The following is a 17,500-nucleotide window of genomic DNA, read 5'->3' as shown; positions in this document are numbered from 1 at the left end:
AATAGGGTAAGCTTAAACATCAACTTTAAGCATCGGGTTCACTTGGGTTAATACCTCTTTGAAACGATTGATGATATATTATATGAATGTCTCATATCGATCATAATATTTTTCCTCAGGTGTCATGTTTTCCAGCATAGCCCTGATAGAAGTCATGTGTAGCTTGGTAGCCAATATTGTCTACAACAAGATTTATGCTGTCACTGTTGGTTTCATGCCTGGTTTTGTATACTTGGTCATGGCAGGCATGTCCCTGGTCACTGTTTTCTTATACATGTAAGTGGAACAAATAGAGACAAAAAAAACTTGAGCTCTTATAGAGAGCAATATACTCTAAGTGTGCTAAAAATGCTTTACAAGGGTCCCAAAACAACAATTAATATGTAGGACAAGACGATACGTTAGTCAGGCCTTCAGATCCAGGAGGAAGGTCGAGTTGTTTATCCTGATTACTATAGCCTCAAACGGACAATAGCGATCGGTTGTTTCTTTTATGGAAAGGACGCTAGTTCATCGCAAAGTACTTTTCGCCAGATCCAACAGACCCAGCTACCCGATTACTGCAGGGTGAACCAGTGGGGGTCAGAAATAAAATCTTGACTTCACCTGGGATCGAACTTGTTCCTTCTGCCTGTGAAGCAAGTGCTCTACCAAAAGAGATATCCCGGACTCCCACGCTTGTCAGGAGCTAATGCATTTCCCCCCCCCCCCCCCCCCCCCCCAATGTTATGTCCGTTAGGTGCAAATGTTACAACTGAGTATAGTGAGAGAATGAGAGTAAATATCCTCATGCTGTGCCTTCCAGAGCGTGACTTGAACCGATCCAAGGGCAAGTGTTATACCACAAGACCAAGAAGCGGCACATAGAAACGTTACAAATCAATTATGTAGCCTAAATCAAAAGTCTATGTGATCATCCCTAAAACATTTATTTTGCATCCTGTTTCAGCCAAAAATGTAAAACCAAACAATACTGTATTTGTTTTTTTTTTAAAAATATTTTATGATATCAAGCTGGATATAATCATTACATATATAATATTAGATTTGGTAAACAATTTTAATTTACTTTAGAATGATCATTTTCAAGTTATATGCAACGGATAAAAAAAGGCAATAGCGATGTTTATCATTATTCCTGTAATGCTGACCAAGACACTAATTTAAGCAATGACAACTGGGTGGGGTTCCCGACCTCCCATAGTGAGCAGGGAGGTACTTGCTGCGTCTTCTGTCTCCCTGCATCTGTTTTTCAATTGCTTTCTGTCTTTGTCTTGGAATGAGACTACTTGGTTTTGTCTTGACCCTGACCGGAGTCCTTGCCTGGGAGTGAAACAGTCGACTTAATAGTAATAGTTTTGGGAGATGATAAGTTTTTCCTTGTAAATCATCTCCCTGTTATGTATTGTTATTCTTTATTTTTGATATATGATTTGTAACCATATGAGTATATTCCTTTTTGTGGGATCTTGTGCTGTTGACTGGCTGAAACTTTTAGGTGGTTTTAAACTAAGTGCTTTGAGACTGTGCTCTTGGAATCTACATCTGTTTCCAATTTGAACCAATTCCCCTTTATCTTACCTTTTCTTATGTGCTTTAATTGTAATTCTAGAACTTTTTACTATCCCGTTTTCTTCCTTTTTACTGGCTCTGGCAGCCAGAGTATCCGGCCAGGGCCAGGACAAAACCAAGTAATCTCATTCCAAGACAAAGACAGAAAGCATGTTGGAAAACAGACATAGGGGGATAGAAGAAACAGTATGTACCTCCCTGCCCACTATGGGAGGTCAGGAACCCCACCCAGGTAATGTGCTGCAAGCGCCGTAAAACCATTAAAACAAGCAAAACAAGCAATGACAAGTACACTCATTCACTAGTAGTTTTAATACAATAAATAAGGTATCGGTGAAGAAAATGTTTCGTTGACTCACACATCAGCTAATGTGCTGAGTATCTTAAAATGAAAAAGCTTAGTTATATATTTAATTAATTCTTAATCTTGGCCTATGCAACACACTTCCATCTGGCTACTGTAACAAATATTGTTACAAGTTAATCAAAAATTACAAATATACTTTTTAAAAGTGTTTTAGAATAAGGAGTCACTCCATTTTTCGAGATTCACCATACTAATTGATGGGCACGAGAGTGTGGGTGAATCAGTGTTACTTTTAACCAAATATTAACCCTCTCCTTACCAACCATAGAAAAATCGACACATTCGCTACGACGCAACCGACAGTTTTCTCATTCTGATTTATTTAGTCAATCACAATATTATTTTAAAATATGTTTTACCTGTATAAACTTGACACTGTGTTGAACAGCCCATTTTGTTGAACATATAATATATTCTGTATATTCTGCTTTTTCTGTTTGCGTAATAAAATCTATTGTTATGTTGGGTTGGGTGAGTTTTGGGGAAATTTTTGAAAATGACTGGTAAAGAGAGAGTCAACACACTTTCCAATGGTGTTCATTTTTTAAAACTATTTTATATTTTTCAGACCCTTCTTCTATTTTTATGACGGATGCTCAAGTAGTTATGAGACTTTATCAGATACTCAAGACAACAGTGACGATTCTTCTACAGACTCTTCCAGGTCGTAGTTAGACGGGATGTCGCCTAGTCCATATACTGTCTGGAGAATTCAAGAAAGCCAGCCTACCTTGAAAAACTCTATTCGTTTGGGACTTTTTTTTTTCCAAAACGTACTTAAGCAGACTTTGGATCAAGCGGGGATTAAAACAATTATATATATATATATATATATATATATATATATATATATATATATATATATATATATATATATATATATATATATATAAGTATCCAAGAGATGCAAATTCCAATGGTTTTTGCCATAGGTGCAGAATTTACTTATTTATTTAAGTTTTGATTTATATAAGTTTTAACAATAAGTGCCCTTTGGTAGCTGAGTTATGATGACATGAGTAGAAAAGGGTATTTTTGACATAAATCTTAATTTACAGTGTGTTTCTTTTTAACCAGTGACACATTCCAGGTTTGAATAACGCAATAACAGCTACAACGACATCAATTTGGTTTTCAAAATATTAATCCGAATGTAATTTTTTTAAATTTTCTGATATTTTACTTGTGATCGTGTGTTTGCGCAATCGTCCGATGTAAAGATCCGATCCACCGCCATTTTGAATGACAAGCCACAAGCGTCTCTCCAGTTCGTCCGCACGCCTTTAGCAGCAATGTTTTCAGGTGACGCATGTCTGTCACGGGGGATCTAAGCATTCTGCTCTTTACATATCTCTATTTAAAAAAAAAGGATAAGTGGACTTAGACATGTGCTCTTGGAAGCCAGAAAGTTGGACCGTATCGGCCGATCCATAGTCATTTCAAAATTCCCTCCAGCAACGGGGAGCTCCATCCTGTTGGCGTCACACACAAAATAATTTTACAGTGTCGAGGCAATGTTCCACGTTGATATCCTTAGATTGACATGTTAAATGGAATAAACTTTCGAGATTCATGTCAGACAAAGCCGAAAGAAATTACGATTTATGTCAAAATTATCATGCAACTGATGATGTCATAGCTCAGCTACTAAAGGGCGCACAGTGTTATAACGTATATCAATCAAAACTTGAATACATTTCACACATAAGACAAAAACTATTTGATGAAGTCTTACATAACTCTCGAGTTATTAAAACCTGAAATGTGTCAATACTAAAAAAGAACACACTTTAATTTGATTGTTATAGTCTTTTTTTTGTTTATTTGTACATAATATGTGCAAGCGTGTTTTGTATGTTTATGTGTGTACGTATGAGTTTTAAAACACCACAGAGAACGTTTGAGTGGAGGCTTAAGCGATTAAACATTATATTGTTATTGATATTTAGTAGTAGTAGTAGTAGTAGTAGTAGTAGTAGTAGTAGTAGTAGTAGTAGTAGTAGTAGTAGTAGTAGTAGTAGTAGTAGTAGTAGTAGTAGTAGTAGTAGTAGTAGTAGTAGTAGTAGTATAGACAGAATAATATCAGGGATGAGCTGACAGAGTAGAAAATGTATTGCATATCATAACGGTGAATTCCATTGACTGCATCTTGTTTATTTTCCTTCACCAAGGAATTAACCCATAGACTTCACTAGAAACCAACGATGCACTGCGGCTGATGCCTGGGTTGTCTAGGTAATTTCTTGAGATAGATTCTAGTCAATAAGAATTCTCCGGAGGTTGAATGAAGGGAATTTTACTCATTTATGTTTAAATCTATTTTTATCTATTCTCTCTTTAATTATTTATATATTTATCTATTTGTTTATTTAGTTGTTTATATATTTATTTATAATTTATTTATTCATTTATTCTATCAGTAATGTATTTATCTATTGTTCAATTATATACATATAATATAATATAATATATATATATATATATATATATATATATATATATATACGTACATACATACATGCATACATACACCAACACACATATAGTCTGATTGATACAAATAAGTGAAACTAATCTCATCTAATATATATATATATATATATATATATATATATATATATATATATATATAATATTTATTTGTACATTAAATATACGAGTTAAAACTCCTTTTATCAAGAGAACTGATATAATTACAGCAGACCATGGACTGACGAAGAAGTAGATATCTGTACTCTATGTGAGATAATAATGATAATATTAATGACAACAATAATAATAATAATAATATTAATAATAATAATAATAATAATAATAATAATAATAATAATAATAATAATAATAATAATAATAATAATAATAATAATAATAATAATAATAATAATAATAATAATAAAAAGAATAATATTTTTAAAAAATAATAATAATTGCAAAGCCCTCCGAGTATTTTTTTTATATACAGAGAATAAGCAGGTAACCATGGTAAACATCAGGGACTTAGACCTATTGCTCCATATGAGACGGATATGACTGCGCATGACAATTTCGACAGTATTTTACAAGGGGAAAGAGCAGCAATACTACACAGTCTGATTCGGAAACTTGTTTACTAGGGAAGAAAAAAACTTATGTTAAGTATGGGTTGCAAAAATATGTTGATATTCGACACGTTATCAGACACATCAATGATTGCATCTCCCGATAAATGAATTAGATATTCAGCTATTTTATCATTATTTATCAGCGTCACATCGCTTAACCCTCTCCTTACCACCCATAGGAAAATCGTCACATTCGTTACGATGTCATGTAACCAACAATTTTCTCATTCAGATTTCTCTTGTACATCACGAAATCTGAAGAAATTCTTTGATTACAGCTATAAATACTATACTAAACACTGTGTTGTAGAGCTCACTTGTTACTTTTTTTTGGAGTAAGAAATGTCTATTTTTTTGCTGGGTGGGTGTGAATTTTCGGGGGGAATTCTAAAAATAGATGGTAACGAGAAAGTTAAAATCACGATAACAATTAATGTACAGATCTAGGTTTAGTGTCTATAATAAATCAATTTTATGCGGTTAAGCCAACAAGGTGCCCAAATAATAATAATAATAATATACTGTCTGTATTTTGTTTATATTGCATGTGTCATCCAGGCGACGTTTACCAATTGGAAAATAACGTGTGGTTTCAAAAACTGGTTCCTATCTCATTGGATGTGTTAATCTACTGTTCCGGAGGACTGAATACATTACATACTTTGTGTAAATTGTCTTCTGGTTTCATTGTGTTGGCGTCTCATTTTCTAGTCTAAATATATTATGCTGGTCGTTAATGTCTATCCTCGCTCTTTTACGTCCAGTAATGGGCATGATGTCTATTAACTTTCCATGTTCTCGAGGTCATTGGTCACATTGCAAAATTTGCTCAAATGGGACCCACAGATTTTTAAATATCTAACATCATGATTGGTCATTGGGTTCAGCTTGATACATGGGTATGTTTACAACATTTGTATATAAACCAGCGTGTTTTACATTTGTTAAGAAATATCAAGTCGTTGACAGCAACAAATCATGTGATTGATGACCTGGTTGGACGAAAACATGAATATAGATCGCTGCCATTCTTGGAAAATGCCTATATTATAAACAATTGCTGTTGTCCGTTTCACGCTATAGAAATCGGAATAAACTCCGGTTCCACGGGCCTCATGGCTCTAAAGGACTACTTTTATATTGGCAGAAACTCTCAAACCTGAGCCCAGTAGAAATTTGTCTTTAGGGTCTATTCAAAGTGAAGGCTGGAATAACCCAAGCGCTAGCCGCAATGCAGCGCCTCAAATTGAGCTCGTACGAGGTGACTTGCTCGAGATCACACAGTGCAGAGGCGAGTGATTGAACTCTTCGGGTACGACCTAAAGACCGCTGAGCCATGCTGCCCCCATTTTTTTTATATTTTTAAATGTCTTAGTATTATCATTTTCTAAATAATAACAATAATAATAATAATAATAATAATAATAATAATAATAATAATAATAATAATAATAATAATAATAATAATAATGATAATAGTAATAATAATGATAATAAATAATAATAATAATAATAATAATAATAATAATAATAATAATAATAATAATAATAATAATAATAATAATAATAATAATTGTTGCAACATCATTCACACCCGATAGATAGTATAAAGTTGACATCACTCAGGTCTTTGTTATTGATTTTTGCCTTTCGCGTTTAAGAGTAATTCTCACTAAACTGTATTAACCAGACTATAAAGGTTCAAGGTTACACATAGTTTTGTGTGTTATAATTCCGGATGGCATTGTTGTGATCTTCTTTGTTAAGCGCATACTATCTATACATACATGACAACGACGTCGAGCTGACCTAAATGTTGCTTTGGTCAAAGAATCGTCGCTCAAAGTGAGGTGTGAAGCACAATTGTTTTATTTTATTATCAATATAATTTTGCCATACTATGAAGAAAGTCGTAATGTGTTATTTTTTCTGTGATCCTCATTGGTGACCCGACGCTTCTTATGATATTAATAGGAAGTTATGTTTCGCATTGAAGGTAAGCCAAGTGGCAATAAGGGCTAGCCCACACCGGAGGCTGCCTCCGACTACTCGGCATTGCCGTCCTCTGCCGTCTTCCAGATAAAGACGTTGGGCACGGTCAAAATACTAAGAATATAGAGAAGAGCCGCTAGACCTACCCATACCAAGCTCGAAAAAAAAAAAAAAAAACAAACGACAGAGGACGTCGGGTTCTTTGTATGTGTAGGTCTAGCGGCTCTTCTCTTTATTCTTAGTATTATGTCCGTTCCCGACGTCTTTATCCGGAGGACGGCAGTGCCGGGCCGTCGGAGTCGGTCTCCGTTGTGGGTTAGCCCTTAACCCTCTCCTTACCAATTATAGGAAAATCGTCACATTCGTTACGATACAAGCAACATTTTTCTAATTTAAATTTCTCTTGTACGAGTACATCATATAATTTAATGAAAATGAACGTTGTGTTGAAAAGCATGTTTTGCTAAAGAAATTATGTATCGCAAGAACTTACTGCTATTGTGTTTGAGTGATAAAATATATATTTTTGTATTAGTTGGGTGTGAAGTTTTGGGGAAACTCCTGAAAATGGCTGGTAAGGAGAGAGTTAAACGCCTTACTTGTTGACTGAAAGCTAGTTTCCTTGATTTGCTCTAGACGAAGCTAGTTTTCTCTCTGGGGCATTGTCAACGATGAGACTTCTTCGCGTTCACAATAACGATGAGACTAATAAATACTACCATGTTGTGTGAACTCTCGATAACGCATAACGACATACAGAGCTCTTTATAACGAGGCCATCCGACACATGGAAGTACTCAATTATTAAACAACATGGAACAAACGTGTAATATAAAAAAGAAACTGTCATTAATCTCATTGGAAGTGTAAAACCACTCTCTCTGAGACTGGATACATACCTTGTGTAGTTCTACAATCACTCTGAAACCAGAAGAATAGTTGCACATGTATGTATCCAGTCTTAAGGTGCCAGTGCATGACATAATCAGTCGGAAGTCGAAAACTTTGGATTTGCATTTTTTAGTATTAAAAAAAAAGAATATGTTCACTAGAGCATTTTAATCTTTATTTGAAGTGAATCGGTTGATTTGTCATAAAGTTATGGTCAGATGTAAGGGAAAGGTATCCAGCAAGATTTCTCAAATTTCATACTTTTTCAACTTGACTAGGTGTAAAAAATATTGAGAATTGAAATAAAGCTTCGATTTTTCTCGAAGATGTAAAAAAATGGTTGATTTAATCATTTAGTACAAGAACACACTATGAATAAAAATTGACCTTCTAACTAAAGTTGGCAATATCTCAGTTCAAACCTTTTCACCATCCGACTGATTATGTCATTCACTGTAACAATTTCACCCTTCCAAGAATATTTAAATATTTTGACATCACACTATTGTCTCCTATTCTTCACGACGTCATTGCGGGGAAGAGGATTGGGAGAAGCGACATCATTCACACATTATGCCGACGACACACATTCACACAATGACATCATACTGATCTCTATCCTGCTTTGGCCAATGAATAGTCGCTCACTGTGTTATCTGTAAATAGTAATGAGGAAAAAAGAATATAATAGCTCAAAACAGAACTAAATACCAAACACGGGAAGGACTTCGGTAGTTTCACAGCACCTAAAGAGGGGACCTTTTTTTTTATTATCCGGGGGAGAAAGTGAAATGGCCCGTAGTTTGAATTTATATATATATAGGGCAGATTCTAAAGAGCACTTTTTAGGATTTACCTTTTCAGACCAAATTTGGCCAAATTTCCAAACTGATGAATATTATCATATTTGATATCATTTGAAAGAAAATTTTAAGCGCTTTCAGAAAATATAAATATCTTGAGGTAGATCACGTTTGCACCAGTGTATAAACCCCAAGAGTTACCCACCCCTGTTGTATCATGACATGACATTTATAGAGGATTGGCCCTATTTAAACACCCTTAACTCAAATAAATTGATGTATTATAACCCCAAAAGTCCTTAAACCTGTTAAAAAGATTTAAATACACAAATGTTATGTGCTGCTATGTGTTCTAGTGGTATAACACTCGCTTTCGGATCGGAAGTTCCGCTCGGCGCATAGTTGAGTCCTTGGAAAAAGGCTCTTTATTCACTTTCTCTCACCGTACTCAGGAGTAAAATGAGTACCTGGCCGTTAACAGCGCTGTCTTAGTCCGAAAAATTGTAATACCACCTAACAGGCGTTATGTTCTGTCCTACATGTTAAATGTTGCTGTTGATCAGAGACCCCTTGTAAAGCGCTTTGAGCACATTTAGTGGATATTGTGCTATATAAAGCTCAAAAATAAAATACAACTATTGCTTAAGGGCTTTTAACAGTTTTATTATTTTTATTAAAACAATGATACTTGTGAAAAAAATAATTAGAAAGTGACATGGCCTCTCTTATACTTTTGGACCGCTCTATTTTTTTCTCCATTTTTATAGCCCCTAATAATAATAATATTAATAATAATAATAATAATAATAATAATAATAACAATAATAATAAAGTGTTCTTTTATAGATAGTATGCAGATGACGTCACTCAGGCGTTTGTTATTGTTTTTGCCATCCGCGTTTGTGAGTTGTTCTCACTAAACTGTATTAACCAGACTATAAAAGTTCATGGTTACACAGAGTTTGTGTGTTGGTCCGTTATACTTCCGGATGGCAATGTTGTGAACTCCTTGGCCAAGCGCATTCTATCTATATCTATTGCCATCCGGAAGTATAACGGACGAACACACAAACTCTGTGTAACCATGAACTTTTATAGTCTGGTTAATACAGTTTAGTGAGAACAACTCACAAAAGCGGATGGCAAAAACAATAACAAAGGCATGAGTGACGTCATCTGCATACTATCTATAGATAGAATGCGCTTGGCCAAGGAGTTCACAACATTGCCATCCGGAAGTATAACGGACCAACACACAAACTCTGTGTAACCATGAACTTTTATAGTCTTGTTAATACAGTTTAGTGAGTACAACTCACAAACGCGGATGGCAAAAACAATAACAAAGGCCTGAGTGACGTCATCTGCATACTATCTATAGCGCTATCGCCGAAGCCTCAAAGTGCTTTACAATATACTTATCAAACCATAAACACACTCGTACCGAGCCAAACAGACATACACACAACAGTCGCACACACTAACTATGCAAGTTTTACAATATGAAATTGACATTCAACAAAATGCAATGGAATCAAAATATAAAACGTATAATTTACTCATCAATAAGAAAATGCCTAGGATAAAAATTATGATAATAATGATGATAGTCCCAGCTATGATCTGCCACATTCTGGGCACTGAAGAAAACTATCCAGTGGGGCTCTATTTGTGTGCTCAACTTTATTTTCATTGAACTATGACGGAATGTTAGACTTGCACAGATTTATTTGGAATTTAGGTGGACTTTACCTATGAGGTTCCCACCGAGGAACGCGGTTCTAAAAATAGATGAAAATGAAAATTGCTTCTTTTTTTAAAAAATAACACATATTAAGTCATTTTCTACAGAAAGGATCCTGGTTTGGAACACAAAATAGCCTTTCACATTCTTTTCTAGGTATTTCCATAACGTGACATAGAAATAGTAAATGCTGTAACCAGGATTACGTCATTTCGAACCAACATAAATTATCTGTGCAAGTACAAAAAAAAATATAGCAAAACACATTTTCTTGCTTATGTAGATTCCTTGTAACAATACAAACAAGAAAAAAAAGCATCACATGGGAAAAATAATAAATATGAAATAAGAAATAACAGTTTAAATCCTTTTTTTTTTCTATTTCATTATGTTTTGTAGAATCCGCCAAATGGATAAAAATGTATAAATATAGAATTAAGAATTAATGGCGACACTCTTTATATTAATTTTATAAATTGAGATATATTATTCTTATGGCCTCTAATCCGAACTGGTGTGTGTCCTATATTTGAAAACAAATATTTAATTTAAATTACAGTTGCGCATTAAAAACTCGCACACTTTATGGTAAAAATGAATGAATTAAGGTGACGAGTTTTGTTTTTTTTTTGTTTTTATCAATAAACCGTCGATATGATTTTTTATTAACGTATTTATGTTTTCATTGTTTGTTGCTGTTGGTTGAAGAAGAGTTTTGAGCCCGAAACATTCTGTGTTTGGTATTTTGTTCTTTTTTTTTAAGGTGTACTATTCATTTTTGTTTTATTACTTTTTATAGTCCACAGCTTCTGGCAGGTTTGTATCACTTTGACTGAAGAATCCGTTGTTTTATTATCTTGTTTGATTCATTATATTTTAGTCATACCATGTAGGCAGTCGTGTTTTCTGACCAATCCATGGTTTGTAAGAAATTAATGACTGACCGATTGATTGCCTATATAGTGTACGCTTGGCTAAGAAGCTCACAATATTGCCATCCGGAAGTATAACGGATCAACACACAAAACTCTATGTAACCATGGACTTTTATAGTCTGGATAATACAGTTTTTGTTTTTAAGGTTTTTACAGCGCTTGCAACACAATTAGGTCATATCAGCGCCAGTAAATTGGATAGTAAAAACATTCTAGATGCACAATTAGGACTTGATGGAAAAGTAAGACAAAGGGGAATTGGTTCAAATAGGGAACAGATGTGGATTCCTAGAGCATACCATCAATGTACTCAGTTTGAGATCACCTCAAAGTCTCACCCAGACACCAGCACAAGATCCCACTAAGAGGAACACACTCAAATGTTTACAAATCATATGTTAAAAATAGAAAAAATAACAGTAAATAACAGAGAGATGATTTACAAGGAAAAAAATGTCATCTCCCAAGACAAGAAACTATACATTCGACTGTTTCCCTCTCAGTCAAGGACTCCGACCAAGGTCAGGACAAAAATAAGCAATCTCACCCCAAGACAGAAAGCAATTGGAAAACAGATAAGAGGGGATAGAAGACACAGCAAGTACCTCCCTGCCCACTATGGGAGGTAGGAACCCCACCCTGCTGGATAATACAGTTAAGTGTGAATTACTCATAAATTAATGTGGGTGTCAAAAAAAAAAAAAAAACAAAAACAAAAACAATAACAAAGACCCGAGTGGCGTCAACTTCATTCTATCTATTACACAAAGTGATATCTGGCTTATAGATAGAACGAAGCTGATGTCACTCATCTTTTTGTTATTGTATTCAGCCAGTCATTTTTTTTCAATGATTAGTTGTCACTAAATTCTATCAATCAGAATATAAACGATCAAGGTTACACACAGATCTGTGTGTTGGTAAGTAGTTATATCCGGCTGACGGATGCTGTGAATATTTTAGATAAATTCTCAACATCGATAATGGAGAAGGAAGTAATTGGGGAACAAAAATTAGAATACAACCAAACAGCTCACAAACGCTTCAATCCTCTCTGTTGTCATCGACCATGGTTTTATAGATAGGATGCGCTTGGCTAAAAAATACTCACAACATTTCCATCCGGGAGTATAACGGACCAACACACAAAATTATGTGTAGCCTTGAACGTTTATCGTCTGGCTAAAACAGTTTAGTGAGAATTACTCATAAACGCGGATGGCAAAAAAAAAACAAAAAAAAAAAAAAACAAAAAACAATAACAAAGACCTGAGTGACGTCAACTTCGTTTTATCTATACTTTCTACTTTCTTCTCAAGCCATATGTTTTCCAACTTGCTTTTCTTTTTTCTTTGTCTTGGAATGCAATGACTTGTTTTTCCCCTGATCGTGGCCTGAAGAATGATAACTCCTTTGTTTAGATCTTAATTCGATTTATGAAGATAAGACAACAAATGATGAAACATTCTGCGGAAAAGACGTAAGCGATAAACATATCATTCAACAACCAAACAGAAGCGAAATGAACTTATTAATAGTAATAGTGATATTTATGGTAATAACTGTACATGGCCGATATCCTTGGCTGGGAGGGAAACAGTCAAATATATAGTAAATGTTAAAGTTTTTGGGAGATGATATTATTTTTCCGAGTAAATCATCTCTTTGTTATGTATTGTTATAATATGAATTGTTTTGAATGTATAATGTAAGCATATGAATGTGTTCCAGTAAGCTTATGGCTGGATTATACTTTTAGATGATCTCAAATAATACACCTGGGTGGGGTTCCTTACCTCCCATAAAGTGGGCAGGGAGGCACTTACTGTGTCTTCTATCCCCCCGATATATATGTTTTCCAACATGCTTTCTGTCTTTCTCTTGGAATGAGATTACTTGGTTTTGTTCAGGCCCTGGCCGGAGATCCCAGCTGGGAGCGAAACAGTCAAATGTATAGTTATAGTTTTGGGAGATGATATTTTTTTTTCCTCGTAAATCATCTCATGTACTGTTATTTTTTTTTTTTCATTTTTAACATATGATTAGAAAACACATGAATGGGATCTTGTGCTGGTGTCTTGGTGAAACTTGTAGGTGATCTCAAACTAAGTACACTGATAGTGTGCTCTTGGATTCTACATCTATTAATTTGAACCCTTCACTTTTATCTTACAAATTCCTGCAGTCCTTTAATTGTACATCTAGAATGTTTTGCTATCCAATTTCTTCCTTTTTTACTGGCGCTGATATGACCTAAATGTGTTGCAAGCGCGTAAAAACCCTTTTTTAAAATCCAACAATGCACAATGTTAGTATGCTCTTGGAATCTACATTTGTTCCCTATTTGTGCCATGCCCGTCTGTCTGACTTATTTATAATTGTAAATCTGTATTCTATTTTTACTATCCCATTTTCTTCCTTTTTAATGGCGCTGAAATGACCTAACTGTGTCTCAAGCGCCGTAAAACCATTAAAATCAAACAAAACAAGCCACAAACTAATATGCATTTATTGAGATTTTATTTGAAAAAAATCACATGAAAATGGATCACTTTAACCATGAACCACTATAGTTACGTCATGACCTTAAAAGATAACTTATTTTAGAAGGTGTTAACATAAATATTAAAAATTTTTATTCTCTATTGTCTTCTGGCACTTTTCTACTCACTTCATATCTTGTTGTTACCAACATAAGTGCCTGCTCCACTCACTTTTCTGAATTAAAAATTCACCCCATACACCGGAGCATACTCAATGTCTCAATCGTTTCTATGTTATATGTTTGTGATGAGAATATTGGCTATTAAGCTTAACTGCTGGTCAAAATTACTTCGCGATGGTGGTGAACGAATCAGCGATCTCAAGAAGTGGGTGAGAGAGGGATCTAGAAATGACTTTGGGTTTGAAACGAATATTTTTGTGTTCGTTGATAGCTCACACGGTAGAGCCACGCTCTCACCTGCCAGGCGGAGTTGTCGTACCAATAAGGTCGCAGGTTCAAACCCCACCACCGCCGCGGAAAATTTTTTTTATTCTCTATTGTCTTCTGGCACTTTTCTACTCACTTCATATCTTGTTGTTACCAACATAAGTGCCTGCTCCACTCACTTTTCTGAATTAAAAATTCACCCCATACACCGGAGCATACTCAATGTCTCAATCGTTTCTATGTTATATGTTTGTGATGAGAATATTGGCTATTAAGCTTAACTGCTGGTCAAAATTACTTCGCGATGGTGGTGAACGAATCAGCGATCTCAAGAAGTGGGTGAGAGAGGGATCTAGAAATGACTTTGGGTTTGAAACGAGTATTTTTGTGTTCGTTGATAGCTCACACGGTAGAGCCACGCTCTCACCTGCCAGGCGGAGTTGTCGTACCAATAAGGTCGCAGGTTCAAACCCCACCACCGCCGCGGAAAAAAATTTTTATTCTCTATTGTCTTCTGGCACTTTTCTACTCACTTCATATCTTGTTGTTAACATAAATATCGCATTGCATCCATGTGATAAGTGTACGCCTTAATCATATATTTATCGTTTTTATATTCGATGTTCCTTTCAGATTCAACTCAAGACCGAAAGTTTCAAAACTTTTACATGATATGAACATGATAAAGAGACTTAATTCTTTTTTTAAAAAACTCCCAGCAAATGTGACGGTTCCGTTTATCCAGACTGTTGAAACGTGACTGGTTGTATTTCAAATAACAACACGATAGAGAAAACTCTGAAACACACTTTTAACATGAACAACTTCTAGTTGTATCTTCTTCAAGGAGAACGGATATCGCCCAATCGTATCAATTTAATCGACAAGGCTTCCCAAAATGGCGTCACCAATTTCAGAAGAAACGCAACTCTCGAATGACAAGAGTGTTAAAAATGACCACAAACTGTCCTCCGATAACCATTCTGGGTCTCAGACGCGCCAGTTTAACAAAAACAAAGAGACGTCTAATATTGAACCTTTAGTGGAAGATGAAAGTGGAACTACTTTTCCGAACAACTCAAGTGGTGAAAGATGTCCTTTGACGTCAAAATTAGACTATTCGGTGACACAAGTCCGTACTGTGCTAGCTTTGACTGCCATCTTGAGCAACGTGGTGTTTGCAACGGACAGCGTGATTCCCCAATATCTTCTAGACAGATGGTCTGATGAGAGTGGACACAACAAGAGTCTAAACGACAGTGAACCTGATAAAAGCCTCTGTGATAGAAATGAAAGTGACCCATGGGTGATTGAAAATGATGAGATACAAGCTAGGGTAAGTACAAAAAAAAAATAAAAAATAATATAAATAATAATATAATAATAATAATAATAATAATAATAATAATAATAATAATAATAATAATAATATAATAATAATAATATAATAAATAATAATAATAATATAATAATATATAATAATAATAATAATAATAAATAATAATAATAATAATAATAATAATAATAATAATAATAATAATAATAATAATAATAATAATAATAATAATAATAATAATAATAATAATAATAATAATAAAATAATAATAATAATAATAATAATAATAATAATAATAATAAATAATAAAATAATAAATAATAATAATAATAATAATAATAATAATAATAATAATAATAATAATAATAATAATAATAATAATAATAATAATAATAATAATAATAATAATAATAATAATAATAAATAATAATAATAATAATAATACAATAATATAATAATAATAATAATAATAAATAATAATAATAATAATAATAATAATAATAATAATAATAATAATAATAATAATAATAATAATAATAATAATATAATAAAATAATAATAATAATAATAATAATAATAATAATAATAATAATAATAATAATAATAATAATAATAATAATAATAATAATAATAATAATAATAATAATAAATAATAATAATAATAATAATAATAATAATAATAATAATAATAATAATAATAATAATAATAATAATAATAATAATAATAATAATAATAAAATAAAATAAAATAATAATAATAATAATAATAATAATAATAATATAATAATAATAATAATAATAATAATAATAATAATAATAATAATAATAATAATAATAATAATAATAATAATACCTATTATTGTTATAAATATATAAGTTAAAGTTCTTTGTATGTTAAGCGTAAATAATAAAGGACTATGTACTCGTAGTTGCACAGCTTTTCAAATGCATACATTTTTAGATTGGATAGATACTGACGTGTACTTATATGCAGGTCTCATATCCCAATCTTACGGGCTCATTGTTGTAATGGGAATTTTTAAAAATGACGCAAAATAATGTCTATTATACCAATGTTAAACTAGGCCCATAATTGGGTTCAGGTGTCAGACCTGCATATAAGCACACTCGATGGATAATAATCTCTGTCCATTTAAAAACAAAAAAGGAAGTCAGCCGAAGTGAAGCGCCCGTTTAGCACCGTTACTTAAGAGAGTGTTATGTTTTGAGTGGTATTGACACTGAAAACTGAAATTATAGTAAATAAGCTATTGTATTGGGTTAAGTTATTGGCAGAGAATGAGAAAGAGTTACAATATTTGGTTGATTTGATTGTGACTGAAAGCGCAAATATGGGTCTCAGCTTACATGAAACGAAAACGGAAAATTTTTGTAAATTTCCCCTAAGAAAAACATACCATCGTGTTACAACAAACGGTAAAGTCTTAAAACAATTTAGATAACGTATTTATGTTGTCATGGGGTTTCTTTGTTGTTGGCGGTAGAAAGGTTTTGGCCTGAAAACGTTCCGTGCTTGGTATTTCGTTCTGTACTATTTTTTTTGTTTGAAGCGGTTATATTCATTTTTGTTTATTACTTTGTAAAGATGAAAATCTCAGGTTTTTGATAATTTTTAGTATAGTTTGGCATGTAGTTCACCCTGACATAATACAATATTCGCCGGATTCATGCACACCGAATTCAAACACGCTCTGCAGTTGTGCACTCTGAATATATAGCGCAATATCCACTTAATGTGCTCAACAGCAACACGTAACATGTAGAACGAGACATAACGCCAATAGGCGATATTACAATTTATTTCCG

At 33.3% G+C, this 17,500-nt stretch overlaps 2 protein-coding genes across 7 annotated transcripts in view; both read left to right on the top strand.

Moving 5' to 3' along the window:
- Positions 1-2,753, top strand: part of LOC144979348 (proton-coupled folate transporter-like) — a 13,903-nt gene extending 11,150 nt beyond the window's left edge. For all 5 annotated transcript variants that reach the window (XM_078925988.1, XM_078925987.1, XM_078925985.1 and 2 more), the window contains 2 exons: positions 120-276; positions 2,508-2,753. In XM_078925988.1, coding sequence (XP_078782114.1) covers positions 120-276; positions 2,508-2,610 — 260 coding nt within the window. In that variant the 3' untranslated portion in view covers positions 2,611-2,753. The remainder of the gene's footprint in view (positions 1-119; positions 277-2,507) is intronic.
- A 1,873-nt stretch (positions 2,754-4,626) lies between these two features.
- Positions 4,627-17,500, top strand: part of LOC144979966 (lysosomal proton-coupled steroid conjugate and bile acid symporter SLC46A3-like) — a 25,171-nt gene continuing 12,297 nt past the window's right edge. Inside the window, exons 1-2 of one of the 2 annotated variants that reach the window (XM_078927320.1) lie at positions 4,627-5,706; positions 14,971-15,673. In XM_078927320.1, the coding sequence (XP_078783446.1) occupies positions 15,236-15,673 (438 nt within the window). In that variant the 5' untranslated portion in view covers positions 4,627-5,706; positions 14,971-15,235. Of the gene's footprint in view, positions 7,037-14,970; positions 15,674-17,500 lie in introns of both variants that reach the window. The other variant, XM_078927319.1, reaches the window with a different exon arrangement.

The sequence above is a fragment of the Berghia stephanieae genome, chromosome 9, assembly GCF_034508935.2.
Source record: "Berghia stephanieae isolate SIO BIC M18660-M18661 chromosome 9, UCSD_Bste_1.3, whole genome shotgun sequence".
NCBI lineage: Eukaryota > Metazoa > Mollusca > Gastropoda > Nudibranchia > Aeolidiidae > Berghia > Berghia stephanieae.
The sequence above is the reverse complement of the archived record's forward strand: the minus strand, read 5'-3'. Positions and strand labels throughout refer to the sequence as shown.